At 38.4% G+C, this 22,973-nt stretch overlaps 1 protein-coding gene across 10 annotated transcripts in view; it reads left to right on the top strand.

Moving 5' to 3' along the window:
* LOC129946726 (smoothelin-like protein 1) overlaps positions 1-22,973 on the top strand; it is a 122,913-nt gene that overhangs the window by 71,897 nt on the left and 28,043 nt on the right. For 6 of the 10 annotated variants that reach the window (XR_008781636.1, XM_056057015.1, XM_056057011.1 and 3 more), the window contains 8 exons: positions 4,823-5,207; positions 5,287-7,689; positions 7,762-7,941; positions 8,144-8,458; positions 8,596-18,618; positions 18,683-18,897; positions 18,984-19,413; positions 19,486-19,637. Coding sequence is in view for 9 of the 10 variants with exons in the window: in XM_056057015.1 (XP_055912990.1) it covers positions 4,823-5,207; positions 5,287-7,689; positions 7,762-7,941; positions 8,144-8,458; positions 8,596-18,618; positions 18,683-18,897; positions 18,984-19,413; positions 19,486-19,637 (14,103 nt within the window). In the remaining variant the exon portion in view is untranslated. The remainder of the gene's footprint in view (positions 1-4,822; positions 5,208-5,286; positions 7,690-7,761; positions 7,942-8,143; positions 8,459-8,595; positions 18,619-18,682; positions 18,898-18,983; positions 19,414-19,485; positions 19,638-22,973) is intronic. The other 4 variants (XM_056057019.1, XM_056057014.1, XM_056057017.1 and 1 more) reach the window with 4 other exon arrangements.

Raw genomic sequence — 22,973 nt, forward strand, 5'->3', positions numbered from 1 at the left:
TATTTCTTATAAGATAAAATAAGTTTGAAGCCTAAATTTCAATTTTTAAAAAGATATTTGAATCGATATTCAATTTTTACCAACTTTGAGAAATGTTTTTTTTAGATTTTTATAAAAAAAACTGTCAATTCGATTTTTCTCAAAATTTTATCAGAAGTCAAAAACATTATTTTTCGTTGCACAAAATTGTTTTGGAGATAAAATCATATTTTAGTTGTAAAATTTTGGAGATGACAAATATTTTTTTTAGTTTTTTTTGATTTATAAAAAACCGTTAAATGGATTTTTTCAAAAAATATGTTTCTTTAATATCACGTTACTGAGTCGAAAGTAAATTTTTACCAAGTTTTAGTACTGTTTTTTTCTTAGATGTTTATTTTTTGTAAAAATCTGTCAATTTTATTTTTCTCAAAATTTTACTGAATGTTGAAAACACTTTTTTTAAAAGATGAAAGAAGTTTAAATCCAATATTTCAAAGTTTTGAAAAGATATTTAAGTCAAACATCTAATTTTTACCAAGTTTTATTAAATTTTTTTTTTGTATGAAAAACTGTCAAATCGATTTTTCTCAACATTTTTCCGTATGTTGAAAACAATAATTTGTATAAGATAAAATTCGTTGGAAGCCATAATCTTAAATTTTTGAAGAGATATTTGAGTCAAAATTCAATTTTTACCAACTTTGAGTAATGTTTTTTTTGTTTTTTATTTTTTATAAAAAAAACTGTCAATTCGATTTTTCTCAAAATGTAACCAGATGTTAAAAACGTTATTTTTCGTTGCAAAAAATTGTCTTGGAGATAAAAACGTAATTTCAAGAGTTTGAAGTTTACAGAAACGATCGTCATGTTGGTAATGCAAAATATTTAGGTGGAGGTGTTCTCATAGCGGTAAAAAATACATATTTCTCTTCTTCTGTATCTTTTCCATTCGAATTATCAATTGAACTGGTATGTGTAAAGACAAAGATACTGACTAAGACTTTTTTCATTTTAAACGTTTACATTCCTCCAAAAAGTTTCGAGTCTGTTTATAACGATCTCTGCTTGGCATTTGACTATCTTATAAATTTGTCCAGCTCTGACACCAATATTTTACTTTTTTAGGTGATTTTAATTTACGACACATTGACTGGATTCCATTCGAAGACAAATCCTGCCTTGAAACCTCTCCTTCTTCTTTACAAATGGAACTATCTCTTCTCGATAAAGTCCTTCTTACAGACTTACAGCAAACAAGCTGTACCTACTATAAACTCAAAAAATCGAATTCTCGATTTAGTCTTTTCTTCTGGCGCTATTAGTACTCTTGTTCTAGAATCTAGATCAGGAATTACTAATATTGACAAATATAAGCCCCCTTTGGACATTTTTTTTTTTATTTAAGTAATCACCTTATTGATCAGAGTAATTCTTTTGATTGCTTGTATAATTTTGATTTCAGAAAAGCCAATTTCCAGCAGTTGTCTGATGATTTAACCATTTCTGGAATAGCTGATACACTTGCATTTTCTAACATTGACGAAGCAGTTTTAACTTTTTATAAGATCCTTAATTATTGTTTTGAAAAAAATGTACCGATAAAGAATTTAAGAAATACAAACTTTAGACATCCTTGGTACACGAAAGAATTGCCTTTACTGCGTTACAAAAGAAATAAGGCATGGAAAACGTATCTCAAAACTCTGTCTCCAATTATCTTCTCTTTTTATGTTGAACTCTTTAACTAATTTAAGGCTCTAATTTTGAATTTTTTGAAAGAGAATCCTAAAAAATTTTGGAATTTTGCAAACTCAGATGGCTTTCCAGTTAACTTCAAGAACCTTTCGTTAGATAAGACTGTTGATATCTGTGACGCTTTCCAGGAGTGTTTCGTTAATAGCCCTGAAGAAGTTGATGAAGTATATTTTCATAATCTTCACACCTTTTCGCAAACTATCTGCAGTCACATCCCTGTGCTACAGAGTACGGTCCTTGATCTTTTATCTGCGTTGAATGATGACAAGGTAACAAAAACGTGCTAAGAAATGTAATTCGTGTTGAAATAGAACAGGAAATATTGTTTAAGTTCTATAAATCCTACCTTTTATTTTTAACTTTCCATAGGAAGTTATTGTAATGGGTCCGATTTGTCAAAGTGAAAATTTTGACATTTTTCGACGTTTCGAGGCCAATAGAGTCGAAATAAAAGATTTTTAAAAAGATGTCTGTGCGTGCGTGTGTACGTACGTTCGTACGTCCGTACGTTCGCGACGTTTTTTTCTTCGTCCATAGCTCAAAAACCAGAAGAGATGTCGACTCCAAATAAATTTTGTTATACAGATAATAAGGCAGAAAGATGCAGAAAGGGCTCTCATGAAAATTGCGTCAGTGGTTTTTTTTTACCATAGCAGTTTAAAAAAAAGGTGAACATTTTAGTTAACCCTAAATATCTTACGAACCAAAAACGCTAGAGACTTGAATTAAATTTTATATAATAAATTGTAACGTGATCTCAAAGAAGTATATTTTTTGAAAAAAATCTATCTAACGGTTTTTTTTATAAATCAAAAAAACTGAAAAAAAATTTGTCACCTCCAAAATTTAACGACTAAAATATAATTTTATCTCCAAAACAATTTTGAGCAACCGATAACAATGTTTTGGAAATCTGATAAAATTTTGAGAAAAATTGAATTGACAGTTTTTTTTATAAAAAATAAAAATCTAAAAAAAACATTACTCAAAGTTGGTAAAAATTGAATATCGATTCAAATATCCTTTCAAAAACTTGAAATTTAAAACTTATTTTATCTTATAAAAAATATTGTTTTCAACATTCGATAAAATTTTGAAAAAGAATTGACAGTTTTTTTACAAAAAATAAAAACCTAAAAAAAAATAATAAAAGTTGGTAAAAATTCATTTTCGACTCAAACATCTTTTCAAAACTTTGAGATATTGGCTCACTTCACTTTTATCTTTTAAAAAATATTGTTTTCAACGTGCAGTAAGATTTTGAAAAAAATGGAATTGACAGTTTTTTTTACAAAAAATTAAAAACCGAAAAAAAAAATAGTAAAAGTTGGTAAAAACTGATTTTCGACTCAAATATCTTTTCAAAACTTTGAAATATTGGCTTCAAACTAATTTTATCTTATAAGAAATATTGTTTTCAACATTCGGTAAAATTTTGAGAAAAATCGAATTGACAGTTTTTTTACAAAAAATAAAAACCTAAAAAAATGTATAAAAGTTGGTAAAAATTGATTTTCGACTCAAATATCTTTTCAATAATTTTAGATATTGGCTTCAAACTTATTTATTTTACAGAAAATATTGTTTTCAATATTCAATGATTTTTATATAAAAATCCAACAGTCCGTTTTTTCATAAAAAATAAAATCTACAATAAATAGTACGCAAATTTGGTAAAATTGATACGAGTACATATAGACAAACTTTTAAGCAAGACAAATCGACAGACGGGATGGGAAGTTATCAGTGTGGGTCGCATCCCAGCCTCTTTTTTTTATTTAGCATAGGGTTTATTTTTTATAGCTTAATGCTTAAAAATAGGATAAAATAAATTAAAACAATCAAAATTAGTTTCAAAAACAAGTCAAGAAATCGTTTGTTAAGTAATTTGTTTAAAGTCTATTAACCTTAAAACTGTTTAAAAGCCCAAATTTGTATACATTTTTGTATTTTGGTGAAAGTTTCTTAGATGAAATTTGTATTAATTTTATTGGATCTTTGAAATCTTTTTTATCAGCACTCTTAAAAACCTTGGGGTATAATAAATAACCACTTAACATCCGACAAACTAAAAACCAGATCCTTTTAATATTACACCACTTATCGTATTCTATTCATCTGGAAAAAATAAAATTCAATTAAATTCAACCCACCATAAGTGTACATTTTTTAAATACAAATCGAAGAAAAGTTAATTTATTTCGAAAAGCAAAATAAACTATCTATCATCTACTTATACGAAAATGACGTAATCTCACATTTGAAATAGCAAAATAAAAAAAGGCTTAAAATAAACTCTAATACGGTTTTAATAGTTTTGTAAGCTGCGATTTATATTTAACTTTTTTTATTTTATTGTCATGCACTTTATTGCCAAGTTTTTAAAAAATCAGGTAATAAATGACATGAATGTCATTATAAATAAATAAATAAGTTAGTCGCCGCCAAATGGCGTCCTCAATATTAAAGCTATAACCCCTATAGAAATGAAAATGAATGAAATTCAAGTCTGGTCTAATGATGGTTAAATGGAGGCAGACTAGAACTCTTCGAACTCTTAGTGCACTATGCGAATTATTCATTGCAAAAAATATACTAAAGCTAAACTTTTATTTTTTTTAACGATGACGTAGTCTTGAATTGATTCCGAGTCAGATTTAGACTGAGTTTGTTTTTCTTCTTCGAAAATATCTATTAAGACGACCAGAAAAGGTAAACATCATCATCATCACTATACTATACAGCTCTTGGCCATGTCATGTAGCGAGTGAGTAGTTTTGCTGGCTGGCTGGTGTGGGCTGTCAACGCTCACACCAGACTCTATAATAGCTTACTCTGACTAAGCCCTGAGTATACAAGTATAATATCGGTGACACCCCCGACTTCCAATGAAATTCTAGCTGGCCCATAGCTGGTCTGGTATCCGATAGATATTCAAGCTTTAGTCTAACAACGAACTTCGATCGAACGACAACTTAATTTAATTTTTTCCTAACACGAAGCTATCATAACTTATTTACTTGATTTTGAATTATAAGCGAACAAAAATAAACCCAAGAACTTGTTTTTATTTTTCACCTTTTAGTGGCAACAATCTGAAGATTTCGGTCGAAAAAAAGAAATACGTTCGCACTTGTATAAATTACGTGAATCGAGACTTCGAGAATTCTATTCAACAGGCGGTCCAGCAGGCGGTGAAATAATGAATCCAGCAACAGATATGCACTTTGGCAAGACCCCTTTGACACCAAGTCATGGGGACTCGCTGGTCGATCAGAGTTTCCAGAGTTTGAAATCGAAGGAAATTCGTGACTCACTGAGTCCAACGCACGAAATAAAGTTTCGCAATAGCGGAGGTGTTGCCGGGGGAGTATTGGTGCCGGACACTACTGGTTGGGATGTGCAGACTTCATCAGAAGTAAGTCCAGATGGGAGGGCGTTCCGAACTGAGTCATTGGCCAAAACAGATGGTAAGAAACTTTCAACTATTTCTTTATTAATTCTTCAAAATATTTTAATTTTTATTCTTTTTGTTACTTTTATTTTAAGGTGTTGAAAAAATACCTGGAGGTCATGCAGAGTTTGCTGGTCGAAACGAACAAAAATCAAGTGCTTCCCATCAGGGTGACGACAAGAATTATGTGAAGAAAGCGGCTGAGAGTTCGAAGACACACTTGCAAGAGAAAGTCGTGATTGGGGATGAAAATTCGGGCCGTACTGAAATGAAGAGTAGTTCGGTGACGTCATCGTCTAAAGTTATCTCTTCGTCATCACAACAGGTGTTCTCGAGTGAAGACCCCGGATTCGACATGCAACCCAGACGTTTAACAAACCATCAGGATCAACACTACCAGAACGTGCTCCAAAAGGCGAACAACAACAGTTCGAGTACTGTGCAAAGTGAGCGTCAGCAATTTTCACGCAATGAACGCAACGAACGACAAGAAACATCGAGCAACACAATCGAAGAAAGCAAGAAGTACGTTGATATGGACAAAGCTTCTCCCGAATATCAACAGCATGTCCAGTATTTGATGTCCCAACCCGGTGCCATAGTTTCGAATACTGTTGAGTATCCGAAACCAGGAGTAAAGATGATCACCACTGTGAAGAAGCTGCCTGATGGCACCACAGTTAAGACCAAACGCTATGAGACTGAGGCCTCTGCTGCAGCTGCTGACACCACATCGATTTCGCAGACAATGAAGCAGCAGCAGAAAATTTCATCGAACACATCGACAACACAGAAATTGACCGAGAAACGAATTGCAGACTCGGAAGATGTTTTCACACGTTTGTCTAGAACTCGTGATGCTAATGTTCCAGCAAGCCCCCGACATGCTCCTGAAACTCCATCCCAGGAGGATATTTATTCTCGCTTACAACAATCTCGTGATACAAATGAACAAAAGTTTTCCGATTCAATTGATCAGCGATCAACACAGATTCTTCGTGATACCAATCAACATCCGGGATCTAGGAATGCACCAATCCGTCGTCCTAGTGATCTGGTGGAAAATGTTGAAGTGATCTCCAAAACGAATAAGACAATCAAGAAAGATCTCAGCCAAAGCATTCGCAGCGAAAAGATCACCAGCTCAGATTTCATTCAAAACGAGCGTGATCGTTACGTCCGCGATCATGAGAGTCCAAGCCGTCGTGGGCCAGATGGTTATCCCGAAGCACTTGCTCCCATCACACCCAGTAGACATGGTCGTCCACAGCCTGATGATTACCCAACTAATGGATATAACGCCACTGAAGTCATCAAGCAGTCCTCTTCGTCAAAGTCGTCGGCTAAGTTTTCAGAGAACCGTCGCTTCTCCACTGAAACAGTTGAGAGCTATCATGAAAACGAAAACCAGGACTACACTACTCAGGGATATCCATCGAACAGGCGACCAATCAATGAGCCTAAAGGACAATCCCCATCAGGAGGACGTCCTGGTCCAGACTATTCGACCCATGGTTTCCCTTCGGTAAGATCGGACAAGCCAACTCAGCAACATCCATCGGATAAACCAAGGTCTCCAGATGAGCACAACACTACAGAAAGGGTGCACATCATTCATACTGATCGCAACGATACAACTCGGTCCAATTACACAACAAATGAAACACGCCGTAATGTGACTTCGACCAACGAGGACTACAGTACCCATGGATTTCCTTCGGTCAGAGCTGGAACTCCAACAAGAGACTCACCCAGACGCCCATTAGGAGCTGAACCAAGTCCCGGTGAGTCCCCAAGGCGTCCTTCAGGTCAAGAACCTCCAGCACATCAGGCACGTAGGCCACCAACTGATGGATACTCAACACATGGTTTTCCATCAGTGAAGAATGGAAGTCCAACCGAGGACTCACCAAGACGTCCATCGGGTGCTGAGCCTACAAGTCAAGGTCGCAGGCCAACCACAGAGGACTTTTCCACCCACGGTTTTCCGTCGGTGAAGCCAGGTCGCAGCACTCCAACACAGTCGGCTCCTCAATATGAGAGTTCCCCTCGTGTCGATCGCGAGGACACTGTGTCCGTCACCTCGGACCGCAGCAACAGCATCACATACGAAAAGAAGATTGATGCCGCTCATCAAGCTTTTGCGCGATCACTTCGCTGTGCTTCCCCTGTGGAATCTGTTCGTCGTGATAGTACTTCCGACCGTCACACTCCAAGATCAAGCATCGGTTCTATTCGAAACTCTTACTCTCCATCCAAGCGAGACGGGCGCAGTCCATCTCATGACAGCGTCACCAATTCCGAATCAAGTCGCATCAGCTCTGCAACTGTTACAAAGTCGCACAAACCAACCGAAGTAAGACGTCTGTCTAGCCCCAAAAGTCCAATCGGGAAATCATCACCTAGCCATGTGTCAAATGAGACAATCGACCTGACTCTAACTAGAAAGATCACAGCCAGGCCCTCGCCGGACAAGGCAGCCGGAAAACCGACAACAAGTAAGTAACCAAACCAACCCTTTCCCAATCCCAAGAAATCACCAATATGCCTCACTAATGTGCTTCCCTCAGTTAAAGAGGAGCAGCCCGTTATAGTTGAGCCTATCCTGCGCAAGAAAATATTTGGTGCAACCGAAGATTTTCTTGCAAGCGAAGGTGTTATTGAGAAACCGATCAATAAAAACCAATACTATCAGCTTGGTCTATCCGATGCAACACTTCCGTCTAGTCGACTAGCTAGTAAATTGCTTGGTAAGATAATCCCATAGCATGTGCTTAGGTGTGCTTATTGTATTTTTGTAATGAAATGTTTTTGGGTTTTGTTGAATATCATTTTGAGAATTTTTTGGTTTTCGGTGGGGTATTTTTTCGTTAAAAATTCATTTTGTTTTGCGTTTTGCTGCTATTTCGCCTAGGTTAAGCTTTAAGGTTAAAACGAACAAACCTTTTACAGGTACAACTACCAATACTTCTCGTAGGGCCCACCACAACACCGAAGAAGAATTAAACACACTGATCGATACAGCCACAAAACACACCACCCCACATCCTCAAAAATCACCAGTAACACCAACAACAAGATCTACGAAAAACAAAGAACCCAAGACCGTTCAAGTTCAACCGAAAACCATATATAGTAAGAAGCCCTTAACCGCCAAGCCCGAGGGATACATAACCCTCAGCGAGGCCAGCGAAATCACCGAGAAACATAATCAGACGACAGACAAACATGTATCCTATCCCCATTACATTCCTAGTGCTCCAAAAGGTAGAGTTAGGTTTACTTTAAATCCCCAGTAGTGCGTAGTTATTAATAAAATTTACATTCTTGTTTTTGTTTGATCACCTCATCACTGTGTGTGTCTCATTAATCACTATTCCATTCTCGATCACATGTTTTTTCAGCCGACCGATCACCATCAGACAGACCAACAACGAACAATTTATCATCACCAGCACCATTTTCCACAACCACAACCAGCACCACCCCTCACAATGCACCTAAATCCACGAAAGACAATAAAGTCAAATCACCATCCAACACAACCACTCCGAAGCCATTATCTTCTCCATCTAAAGTCGATAACAGTACCACATCTAGATTTACTAAAACTGTCAAAGTTGAAAACGCCATAAATCGTGACACGACAACCAAGACAAGACGACAACCCGATCAAGAACCGGAGTCTGAGTTAGATACCGAGCCATTGGCAGAACCTGAAGACCTCGACGAGGGCTATGTGCCAGATAGAAAGGGCAAGAGGAAGCCAAGCTCTCAGCGTCCAACTTCGGATGATGAAGGCTTTGAACCTGATTCTCCGAGGGCTGGATCACCAACAAGTGACTTTGAGTATCGTAGACCTGAACAAGTTCGGGAGACCTACGACGAGGAAGATTCGATATTTAAAAAGACAAAGCGCACTGACAAGAAAGTTGTCACAAATGATTTTCTCAATACCGAACGAAATGTGACCAAAACACGAACACCTCAAGACACACCATCTCATCCGGTCGATGAAGAACCAAAACGTCCAGGGCAAGATGGCCGTAAGCCATCATACTCGGTTGACAAACCAACGGAACCTTATGATGATGAAGAACCAAAGCGACCTCAGAGGCGTCCTAAGGAAGATATCACTGATCAAACCCCATCAACCAAAGACCGCAAACCTTCGCAATTGGTAGATGAACCTAGGAAGACCAAGGGTCCCGAAAATGAACCTAGTTATCCAGACGATGACAACCGAAGGCCATCTCATGGCAAGGAACCATCTCGTCCAGATGATGAGTCCACTCGTCCATCTGAACCATCAAGGCCTAGAGGAACAAAGCCTCCGTTAGAACGTAGTGAGACCTTTGAAGAACGCTGTCGTCAAATTTTGGGTATGAATTCAGAAACAGTTGTTGATCAAACGAATAAAACTCAGGAGTTTATCGAAACTGAACGAACAACAGTTGATTCGAAACACAAGCCTTCTGATAGTTCTCCAAGTCCCAAGAAGAGGCAACCTAGTGACACTGTAAGCATTGAAGATTGTGACGACGATGATGATGATCAGTCCTATCCTAGCAAGACAACAAAGACTACAACAACTGTCAAAACCACTCGAGAGTATCCTCGCGATAGGTCTCCAAACAAGAAAGAACCAACATCTAGACCAAAAGAAGATAATACTGGTGATCGCCCACGTGATCGATCTCCAGTGGGTAAACTTCCAAAAGGACCTAAAACAAATGAATATGACGAAACAACTACAATAGTGACAACAACGAAGATCACCGATGATCGTTCGCCGTCCCCAAACCGAAAATCTCCAAGAGAAGGCAAGCCAACTTATGAAGATAATATCCGTCCAAGAGGTCGTTCTCCAACTGGGAAGGTCGATGAAACTACAACTTCCCGAAAGACCACGAAAGTGGTAGATGAAATTGACGAAAGAACAACTCGTTCAAAACCTGGCTCTAGGCCAAGAGATCAATCTCCTCAAGAAACTCGGCCAGGTGATAAGTCTCCTAGTTTTGGACGTTCACCAAGTCCGAATAAAAAGCAACCCAGCGATACGGTTAGCATTGAAGATTGTGATGATGATTCAGATACTCCTAGTAAATACACCACCAGCAAGACAAAAACAACTACAACAACTGTCAAAACTACCCGTGATGAACCTCGAGATAAGTCACCATCAACTGAAAGAAGACCAAACCGAAAGACTCCCAAAGAGGTGCAACCAAGTGAAACAGATGATGATTACCATCCGAGGGATCGTTCTCCATCAGAAAAACCAGGAAGAGTCAATGAAACCACAAGTATCCAAAAGACCACTGAGATTGTTGATGAAATTGACAGGAAAACGACACGTTCCGGACCTGGCTCTCGTCCAAGAGATCAATCTCCACAAGCAAGGCGACCAAGAGAGGAATCTCCCACAAATGATCGCTTACCAAAAGATCGATCTCCTTCTGAAACAAGAACTTTTATCACCACTAGAGAAACTACTTTTGATGTAGATACTACCACTCGTGGAAAGTCTCCATTGAAGCAGCCAGCAGGTGAAGAAAGTCCTTCTCATAGGTCTCCTCAGGATAAATCTCCTTCGAAGAAGCCAACTCGTGGAACCAGCCCAAGTGGTGACTACCCACGTGATAGATCCCCAACCGGAAAGCCAGTTCGTGAATCGAGCCCAACTGGTGAGACTCCTCGCGGAAAGTCTCCTTTAAAGAAGCCAATCCGTGGTTCAACTCCAACTGAAGAGTATCCACGCGATAGATCTCCAACCCGAAAGCCAGTTACTGATGAAACCGTCATAATCTCTACTACCACTACTCATTCTAATGTTACAGACGGTGTTATCGAAGATCGTTATCCTTCATACACTCCAAAAAGCTATCCCCGTGATCGTTCACCAATTGATAAACAGAAAACTAAGCCTCATCACATAACAGAAGAAGAGGATGTAACAATTCAAACTTCCAAGAAAACAAAGAAAATTTCGACGGAAGAAATTCATGATGATGTCTTTGAGGTGAAACGTCCTCGAGAACGGCAGCCAGATACACGTGATGGCTCATATATATCTATCCCAAGAGACCAATCACCCACTGAGCCGTCAAGTCGGCCAAGGACAAATGAAACTCCTCGTGATAGATCTCCTGAGAAGCCAACAACAAAGGAAACCAACGTGACTATAACCAAGAAAACTACTAAGAAAACGAGTGACATAACAGTTCAAAGTGAATTTCCTGATAAGTCTCCAGTCTCACGACCAAAAGACTCGCCTCGAGATCGATCTCCAAGCAAGAAACCAACAACTGACGAAACTGAAGAATATAGAACAACGACTACAACTCGTCGAACACAACCTAATGATTATCCTCGTGATCGATCTCCCGTTGATGATCTTACTCGACCAAAAACAAAGAGCATCAACGAAACTCATAGGATAGACAAGACAACAGTCATAAATGAGTTTTTGGACACTGAGAGAGGAGTCGTCGAAAGACCACAACGTCCTAAGGACAACAAACCTTTCGATAACAGATCCCCTGACCAGTTAACTTCTCAACCAAAAGATTATCCCGTCACAAAAGAATCTCCAACTTCCAAACTTAAAGGTCCAATAAGAACAAGCATTGATGAGTCAACGACCATAAAATCTATAAAAACAACAAAGGATACAAGAATTGAAAACGAAGTTAAAGAAGTCTTCCCAACAACTCGTCCTCGTGATCGTTCTCCAACAGAAAAACCACTAAGGAGCCCCAAAATTGTTACCACTGAGACCACAACAGAATATGGCATCCGAAGTCGACCACGAAGTCGTTCACCATCTGAAGAACCCGAGAAACCATCGGATACTGAAGAAATCGATGAAACTTACGTTCAGAAGACATCGAAGAAAACAGAGAAGAAAACTATTACTACGGACTTGGACGTTGATGTTGTAAAACCAAGTCGTCGACCAAGACCAACAGGAACTGAGGATCAGCCAAGGGAAAAGTCTCCTCAAAAATCCAAACCTAGTGATCGTTCTCCATCTCCTCGCTCGAGGTATCCAAAAGACCAAGGGCCAAGACCAGTCGAAAATCGCCCTCATAGCAAATCTCCAGTTGGAAAACAGCCCCGTCAGAGCTCACCCTCCGAAAAATCACGAATCTATAAATCCACTGACGAACAAACAAATGTTGTAAATAAGTCAAAAACTACAAAAGTAACTACAACATCGACAGATGTAGAAGACGTTGAGTTTGAAAACCGTCCCCGTGGAAGATCACCATCTGAAAAACCAAGAACTACAGGTCCTAATCAGTCGCCCAGAGATCAACCCCGTAGGTCATCACCAACAAAAGTACCACGAGATCGTGAACCAGTCGATACAGATTACGAAGAAGTTGTTAAACGAACAAACAAGACAACAAGAAATGAAACAACTTTGGAAGAAAGGATTGATCGATCACCCATCAGGAAATATCCTGAGGACAAACCAAGAGAAAAATCTCCCTTATCAAAGAATAGAGGACCAAGACCAACAGAAGAAACCGAAAATCATTTTCCAAAGAGCCCACGAGGAACTTCTCCATCAGAAAAGCCAACATCAAGAGATTATCCTCGTGACAGGTCTCCTACTGATAAACCAGGGTCAAGGAACTATCCTCGTGACAGGTCTCCAAGCGATAAGCCCAGACAACCTAGCACGATTGAAAGAACTACCACTGAGTCTACAACAACAACTGAGCGTTTGTCAAAAAGCCCGAGGGGAACTTCTCCCACAGGCAAACCACATCCTAAAGACTATTCTCGTGATAGGTCTCCATCTGATAAGTCTAAAAAACCGGGAGTATTTGACGAAACTGTTATTGTTGAAACTACTTCTGAGTCTACAACAACTAAAGACCGCTTTTCAAAGAGTCCCAGGCATAGTTCTCCATCAGAGAAACCTGGTCAAAGAGATTATCCTCGTGATAGATCTCCGACAGAAAAACCAAGAAAATCAGTGCCAAATCAAGAAACAAGTCCAACTAGGAAACCAATAGGTCGTCAGCCAAGACCAGTCGGAGAGACGGTTGTTCAGAGAACAGTAAAGACAACAACTGTTGATGACCGTACAACAAAAACTCCTCGTGGATCATCGCCCATTAAGACATTACCTCGGGAGAGATCACCAACTCAGAAACAACCTACAAAAGATAGTCCCCGCAGAACATCACCCTCAGAGAAGCCCAGTAGACGTCAACCAGTTGTAAGCGAGGTTGAAAAAACTGTTCGAAAGACCACCTCTAAATTCAATAAAGATAAAACAATTTCGGAAAAGATAATAGTTCAAGATCATCCTCGAAGGAAATCACCATCGGAAAAGCCACGAAGACGCCCAACAAGTGACGATGAAACCGATGAAGATGATGAAAATACTGAAACCGTTATTGCTGTGTATACTATTGATGGTGAGACAGTAAAGAATCATCCCCGTGATTTGTCTCCATCGGGTAGACCTAAACAACCAAGGGAGTACTCTCCCAAGAGACCTCAAACAAATGGAGATTCTCACCGTCCAACTGATGAAGAAACTGAAGAAATATTTATCTCATCTACCACAAGGCTAACAAAGCAAAGCAAGACTTTCGATATTGAAGAGGATGAAGATCATTCACCTAGAAAAACATATCCGGCAGATAAGCCAAAAATCACACGTGGTCAACCCCGCTTAACATCTCCTTCGGGAAAGCCCAGAACACGCCAACCAACTGACGAAAGCATTGATATTACGGTTGTGAAGAAAACGAGTAGAACACAAAAAGGTGAAACTACTGTTGAAGAAACTGAGTATCGGTCCCCTGAAGATCACCCTCGTGACCGATCTCCTTCGGGAAAACCATCATCGGTTAGATCTTATCCCCGTGATTCATCGCCCCAGAAGCCAATCGATGAAGACATTGATGATGAGACCATTGTTGTCAAATCATATAGAAAAATACCTTTCGATGATAGTAAGTCTCCACTGCAGAAACCTAATGGACCCCACACTACTGAAGAAACGGTTCTTTACACAACAAAGATTACATCACAAATTGAAGATTATCCTCGGGATAGATCTCCGTCTGACAAGCCTGGCACACGATCCTATCCACGGGATAGATCTCCAACGGAAAAGCCCGGAACAAAGACTTACCCTGGTGATAAGTCACCATCAGATAAGCCAACTCGACCAAGACCAAGCAAACTAGAAGAAACAACCAATAGAAGTACGACAGTGCAAAGAAAGGTCCAAGAGACTGACTTCGAAAAGCGATATCCTAAAGGCCGTCCTGGAGACCAGTCGCCAAGTGAGAAACCATCGACTTTGCGACGCCCAAGTAAACTTTCTACCACTACAACCACAACAACTACTACTCGCAATCGATCGACTCTAGATGAGCAAGATATAAATAGGACTCAACGTCCTCGAACTCAACCATCCACAAGGGATAAGATCCCAACTAAAACCACACCACTATCTTCCACAAGATCTCAACCGACAACAGAGAGACGAGTACCAGCTGATTTGCCATCACCAATCCGTAAACCGAAATCAACTTTTGGTGCAACAACTAAAACAACAACAACTGTAACTTCACGTTTAACTGGAGCAACTCGTCCGAAACCAACAACAGAATCACCCAAGAAGCCATCAAAACTCCCTGTCGAATCGAGACCAAGTTCAAGGCCAACCGAGAGGAAACATTCACCAAGCATCTCACCAGACTCGAGCCCATCACGTCCAAGCAGCGATGTTGAAGTTGACTCTCCGTATCGTTCTCCAAACATGAGTCCATCCAGAAAGTCACCAAGTCCAACGAGGTCCGTAAAACTAGAAGACATCACAGAGACCGTTAGTACTACGCGGAAGACAACAGTGTCCATTGACAAGTCAAAGCCAAAGGTAACACACGTTACGACGGCTAAATTCCAAGTTACCCCTCCAACTTCACCAACCAAAGTAACTAGTTCACCAGAAAAGTTTTCACCATCGTCGAAGAAGCCATCATCAAAAGTTCCGACATCAAAGTCAAATGGAAGCAAGTTTACGAGTGACACGACCACAACTAAAAAGGTGACCAGCAAAGTTTACAAAGAGGTTCCCGTTCCAACGGACTCTGAAAGAGACTCTGAGGTCCCTACGGACGCTGAAGAGGTTGATACTTCTTTCCCACAAAAGCCTTCTTCAAGAAAACTTCCGGTCACTGAAAGGAAAGAGTCTGCGCCGGTTCATCGTGTAACAAAGGTGAACAAGGATGTCCAAATGTCGAGGTCAACAAGCGAGAACATTATAAAGACTCCAATCAACAGACGTCCTGTAAGAAATGAACCTCTGGAGACGCAACGTGAATCTCCAAGACCCATAAATGGCGATAGGTCTTCTCCTAAAACTGAACGACGCCCCAGCAAGCATCTGAGTACCAAAACTATCAATTTGACCACATTTGACAAGGTCATCAATAGTGAAGACATGGAAAATGTTGTAATCGATATTCAGCACGCCAAAAGCTCTAGGGAACCATCACCAAACAAAATCGTTCCAACTCCAGTTTCAGTCGATATCTACACAGGCAAACCACGCTATCCTGATGTTGTTCAGGAACCAGAGGATGAGCCAAAGAGGAAGCCAAATGTGAAAAACATTCCAATATTTGAAGAAGAGACTAATGATTTTGTGGGATGTCAGATCACCGAGGTCAGTGAAGAGACAAACGAGAATACGGTCAGAGCTCGTACAACAAAGTTTATCGAAAAAGAGTCGATTCCCAGAAGACAAACTCCAAAAATTATCACTGGGGATAATGTTGATAGTGAGTGCCTCCTAAGTGTTCATGACAAGGTTTCTAAATTCATAAGCACTGCCGAAGAAGTGAGCAAGCCAAAGACATCGGCTCCATTCCGCAGAGATATTCCTGAAAAAGATATGCCTGAAGACGACGATGAGTGTCTTTTAACGGTCGATGAAAAGGTCAGTAAGTTTTTAAAAACTGCCGACAGTGTTACTAAGGAGGTTATAACTTCGAAGCCCCGACGAGTGGAGAGGCCAAGTATTGAGGACTTAGATGAAGACCTTAAAACCGACGAGTGTGTCTTGAGTGTTTCGGAAAAGGTCAATAAGTTCACAACAAAGGCCGAAAAACTGGCTCCGTCAGCTCCACAAAGGTCACCTGAGCTTGTAGCACGTATTGAGAGACAAATATCAAGACCAAGTGATGTTGAAGAGTCCGAGAGCCCTGAAGATAGTCCTGTTTCGGTTAGAAAGTTCAAGCCAACTTCACCTCTAACCGAGAGAACTGAAAAGAAATATACTGAACGACAGATTGATATTCTTTCGAGACCATCCGTTTGGGAAAAGAAACCAAAACCTGACGTGAAGCTCGATGATATCATTGGCTTTACACCGGAAGAAGAACCAAGAAGGGAAGGCTCTCCCAAAACCTATCCCGAAGATGGAAAGTCAAAACCAGATAAGTCAATTGATTCAGTGTCCAAGAGGAAGGAACTATTTGAGAACAAAGTTTCTACCAACAAGACTACAACTACAACAATAAAGCAGAGCTCTCCTGAAAAACGTCCCAGTAGGCCAGCAAAATCACCTTCAGAAAGACATCCATCCGATGACTCGGATTCGAGATATCCAAACGAATTCATTCCTCAGTATGTTGATGGATACGCTCACCAGGAACCAGATGATGATGTTCATAAAGATGTCTATGGTTCTTCAAGGACACGTAACATCTACGAAGTGTCACACCAAGAAACTGTTCAACGATCAACGGAACGTTCTCCCACACGCAAATCAAGTCATCCCGAGAACCGACCAACCACACAGACTACCATCAAATCTCCTCGACAACCCGAAGACAAAACACCATCACGTAGGTATTCAGAAGATCACTCACCCAGGTATCCAACTAGAGATCAGCCATTGTCTGATCGCTACACGGAAACACGTGAATTGTCAGATCACACAACTCGTAGAAGATCATCCACACAAGAATACCCAGAACGTAGAACTCCATACAATGGTTCACCTTCCCCACGTAGAAACCAACAACCTGTTGAAGAGCCTGAGGATTATACCTTCAGCTCTAGGCGGGATGAAACTACAACACACCACACGACACGAAATGCTCCACGCACTCCAAAAGACAATCCCTTAAATGAAACCTCTTTTCTAGATGACGATGAACGAGACCTCTCACCGGCTCGATCAACAAGCACGGTCTCGTCCCACAAACAAGTTACCACCCATAGATCAACATCAAAGCGGGTAACTGAAGACATCTCATCAAGGCGTCCTCGACGTCCGTCTGGCAATGAACCATCCACACCAACATCAAGCGGAAGAACACCCCGAGGCAGAGCAGTTCCAGAGACTGTTGCCGCACGTCGCAATATTTTCGAGAAATCTCCCGGAGATATTTCACCAATGCCAACGAATAGAAGACCATCGTACATGGAGCCAACTAAGAGTTCTCTTGAACACCGAAAAGACTCCCTAGAGATAACAAAGACAAACTACTCCCGTAAGTCTTCCGTCGATGAAGAACCCTACGAGCCAAGCCCAAGGACTTCTGTAAAATTCGGTGTTGGATTGAAGCATAAAGAAGAACCAAAACCCAAACGCAAACTAAGTTCTTCGGATATTCCAAATATCGAAGATGTTTACGAGCTTGATCTTCTTGAAGAGATGTTGAATATTGTCACTTTGTACGAACAAAGGAGGCGTATTCGTGCTCAGATTCGAGTGGTAAAGAAACTCCTTGAAACCAAGACCAAGGAAGAAGTTTCAAGAATGACGAAGATCAGTACAATCAGAAAGACCTCATCGTCTTCTGTAAGGGAAAGTCCAATTCCAACTTCGAAGAGAGAAACTCCAGTGCGATCAGAAAAATACCATCCACTGACAGATGATGAAATTGACTCGGAATCAATAATTGAATCTCGCCATATTGAAGAACACGAAGAAATCATTCGTGAACGTAGCATCAGTCCCAAGACTAAAACCAGCCGCATTGTAACAAAGGTAACTGAAGTTCGAAAGATTGGTGAACCAACAACACAGACCACAACAACGACTACAACCAATAAACGAACACCTCTGAAGAAAGACGAACCCAAAGATTCGAAACCCATCTGGGCTACTAAGAATATTCTTAAAAAACCATCGGATAACGAGAAAGTCACTCGAGCTTTATCGGCTAAGAAAACCACTTCGACTTCATCGTCTTCCATGTCTAGAACTCAACAGACTCATCGCCAACGTGTTGCCACTGATGATGATTGTGTAACATCGAGTTACGGAATCGGACCAACCGATGAAGATGGCAGGCCATTGTTTGGTATTCGGGCTCTTAAGAAGAAGACAACAACCAACACTAATAACACTGTTCAGCCCAGTGAAACCACAAAAGGTTAGGAAATAGTTTAATTTAATGATACTTATTCTTTTAACATTTAAAACGGTTTTTTTTCTAGTCACCGGAACAGTTATAACGGAGAAATATTACTCAGAAAATGGGGCCGAACCAGTTGGTGAACGAAAAGTGACCGTGTATTCGACAAATCCTGAAGATTTGGTAGACATGGAAACACAATACGATCGTCGTGACAGCGAAACTGTCAAACGCGAAAAACTTTCAAAAGACGGTTTGACAACAGTGACAAAGGTTCAGAAAATTGGAAAGTATAAGGTAAGTTGGAAATTAATTAATAGGCTTTTGACATTTAAATATTTGACAGTTGACTTGATTTGATCACAATTTGTATTTCCTTTCAGCCTGGTGAGATTCCCTCTTTGACAGATGATGCTGAGTTTACAAAAGCCACCTCGAAAATGGTCCGTCGTGGATCAGTCAAAGAAATGAGTGAAAAATTTATTCGCAAAGAATCATCATCGTCTGTGACAGAAAAGTCCAGTGGTTATCCAAAAGCTGGTCTAATCCTACGCACACGAACTAATTCCGGAGCTACCGCTGATGCAGCCGATCAATATGAAGTTCGTGCTAAATCAACTGAATACGATTATGATTCAGAAGATGATGTTGAAATCCGTTCATCAAGAAAGCATTCGAAAGTTGTGACCGAGAGTGAAGATGAAACATCAGAAGTACGACGAAAGATCAATACAAGATCATTTTTGAACAGCGGTGGCTCAAAAGTCACTGGAGTCGATGATGTTCTTGACAGAATGAGAAACGCCGATAACGGTAAGAATTTAATTTTCATTTTTTTCTGTTTGACAAAAATGACATTGACGTTTAAAAAATGTATATTTATAGTTGTTGTGGATGGTGATACAATGGAAGACCGTGAAGCACGATCATTGTTAAATAAATTCCTTGGAGCAAGTGTACTAATGTCAGGAATGGAATCAATGATTCCACAAATGGAACTTAGGAAGTCGACAGCAGGTGCTGATAATAAACAAGAGGTAAGTGAAATATGAAATCGTGTATACAAATGTAAACAAATTTGAACCAAGTTTGAACGTTTTGACAACTACTATAACATTTAACCAGTGTAAATGGGGACTTACGTTCGTAGTAAAAATAACTTATTTATAATCGGACTGTAGTTAAATTAATCTACGGGGTGGCTACGGCAAAATGAGCTTACCCACACTTTTTTGACTTAAACTTTGTGTCTAAAACGTCCAACACCATATTACTGGGTTAAACTTTAGTCGAAACCGAAACTGAGCAGCTATTTAAACATTAATTTTGTTTGGGTTTGGGATGACAGACACAGATAGCAAATTCCCAATCTTTTGACAGATCAGTTCTAAAGTTTGTTTCATAAATAAATCATATAGTCCTAATCACACTTTGCTCAAAATATACTCGACTTTCTAAGGCTCTGCTCAGCGTTCTGATCTTATTAAGCAAAACACCTTAAGATTTATCAAAAGTACGAGTAAATAATATTTTAGAACCCTGCATTACCGACACAAAATGTTTTTTTTTGGCATTTGACAGTTGTTAAAATGCACTTTTGATGCACATAGATTGATCAAAAGAACGACTACATACGAATTTAAAACACTGCGTTACCGACGCAAATACTTTTGATACAAAATGTTTTTTTGGCAGTTGACAGTTGTTAAAATGCATTTTTGATGCACATAGATTTTTTTAATCAAATATATTTATCAATCTAGACCAATAGGTTCGATTGGCTTACGAATACAGCTAAGTATTCACGATTGACCGAACTGTCGCTTTTGACAGATAAACTTGTGTGTTTACATAGATGGTAGAAAATGGGAAATATTTTTTGCGAACAATTTGCCAATATTAAAAGATCTCCCAATCGTGTATACTTAGCTTAAAAGTATGTCAAATTGAAGTGATTATATACGTCACTTCTTACTGAGATAAATAATGATACATGAAGCGTTTAATTAAAACAAATATTTTAACTGTAAACTAGTTTTATTTTTACATATTTCATCGACATTACTTTTCCGCTGCAGTTCTTAACTAATTAGTTCAACTAGATAAAAAGTATAAATTATTACCCTCCTTTTTTTCTTCAGAATTAATCGTCTAGAAAATAAGATTCGTAAACTACACTTAAAGCGTTAAGGTATGCATACATTTCGCTGCTTTCAAGAATTTAAATGTAAAAATAAAATTTAAAAAAATATTGACAGTTCAAAGAATTTCAAACGCTCCAAATTACCTCCTGTCAATTTTCCCAAACAAAGATCAATGTGTCTTTCCAGTCAACTACTTCTATTGCCAAAACCTTAAAGGGTCAATATCCTCTAAAAAAAAGAGGCTGGGATGCGACCCACACTGATAACTTCCCATCCTGTCTGTCGATTTGTCTTGCTTAAAAGTTTGTCTATATGTATTTTTACCAAATTTGCGCTCTATTTTTTGTAGATTTTATTTTTTATGAAAAAAACGGACTGTTGGATTTTTATATAAAAATTACTGAATATTGAAAACAATATTTTCTGTGAAATAAGATAAGTTTGATGCAAATATATTTAATTTTTGAAAAGCTATTTGAGCCGAAAGTAAATTTTTACCAAGTTTTAGTATTGTTTTTTTTTTAGAATTTTATTTTTTGTAAAAAAACTGTCAATTCGAATTTTTTAAAAATTTTACCAAATGTTAAAAACAATATTTCTTATAAGATAAAATTAGTTTGAAACCAATATATAAAATTTTTGAAGAGATATTTGAGTCGAAAATCAATGTTTACCAACTTTCATACATTTTTTTCTGGTTTTTATTTTTTGTAAAAAAACTGTCAATTCGATTTTTCTCAAAATTTGTCCTAATGTTGAAAACAATATTTCTTATAAGAAAAAATTAGTTAGAATCTATTATCTCAAAGTTTTTAAAAGATATTTGAGTCGAAAATCATTTTTTACGAACTTTTGTTCATTTTTTTTCGGTTTTTAATTTTTTGTACAAAAACTGTCTAATCGATTTTTTTCAAACTTTAGCTGAATGTTGACAACAAGATGTTTTGAAATATAAAAGTAAATTAAAGCCAATATCTCAAAGTTTTGAAAAGATATTTGAGTCGAAAATCAATTTTTACCAACTTTTATACATTATTTTTTAGGTTTTTATTTTTTGTAATAAAAACTGTCAACTCAATTTTTGTCAAAATTTTATCAGATGTCAAAAACATTATTCTTCGTTGCACAAAATTGTTTTAGAGATGAAATCATATTTCAGTCGTAAAATTTTGGAGGTGACAAATTTTTTTTTTCAGTTTTATTGATTTATAAAAAAAACCGTTATATCGATTTTTTTCAAAAAATATATTTGTTTGGTATCACGTTACAATATATTTTATAAAATTTAATTCAAGTCTCTAGCGTTTTTGGTTCGTAAGATATTTAGGGTTAACCAAAATTTTCACCTTTTTTTCAACCTGCTATAGTGAAAAAACCACCCACGCAATTTTCTTTAGAGCCCTTTCTGCATCTTTCTGCCTTATTATCTGTATAACAAAATTTATTTGAAATTGATATCTCTTCTGGTTCTTGAGCTATGGACGACGAAAAAAACGTCGCGAACGTACGGACGTACGGACGTACGGACGTACGGACGTACGGACATACGGACGTACGGACGTACGGACGTACAAACGTACGTACACACGCACGCACAGACATCTTTCTAAAAATCTTTTTTTTCGACTCTAGGGACCTTGAAACGTCGAGAAATGTCAAAATTTTCAATTTGACAAATCGGACCCATTACAATAACTTCCTATGGGAAGTTAATAAACACAATCTTATCCTGATCATTACAGAAATAAAACAAATTCTTTTTCTTGCTACAAAATGTCTTTTTGTTCTGTATTAAAAAAGAATTAATTGAAGCATTTTATCCTAAATAAATCAAATCAATGCCACACTGACCTCTAAAAATATCCACACCATGTCTGCACTTGCATTGTGCCTATCCTATCCAGAGATTTGATTCACCACGAGCAAGACGCGATCCAAAAACCTCGCCTGTCAGCAGTAGCAGCAGCAAGATAAAAGTGTGCTTTCCAAAAATAGTTTTTCTATTTCACTAAATAGTAAATACTATGAACGAATTGTTTTAATAGTTCGACGATCCCCCAAAAAAGGAAAACTTTAACAAAAAGTTTCTACATATAACAAATGAGAGACTCCGCCATATTGCGGTCCACCCTTGACCATAATGTGCACTTAAAAAATTCAAATCCAAATGCACGCAACTCGACTTAAGAGAATAATTTATTCACTATAAGAAAGTATCAACTGGGATAC

This window comes from Eupeodes corollae, chromosome 2, assembly GCF_945859685.1.
Source record: "Eupeodes corollae chromosome 2, idEupCoro1.1, whole genome shotgun sequence".
NCBI lineage: Eukaryota > Metazoa > Arthropoda > Insecta > Diptera > Syrphidae > Eupeodes > Eupeodes corollae.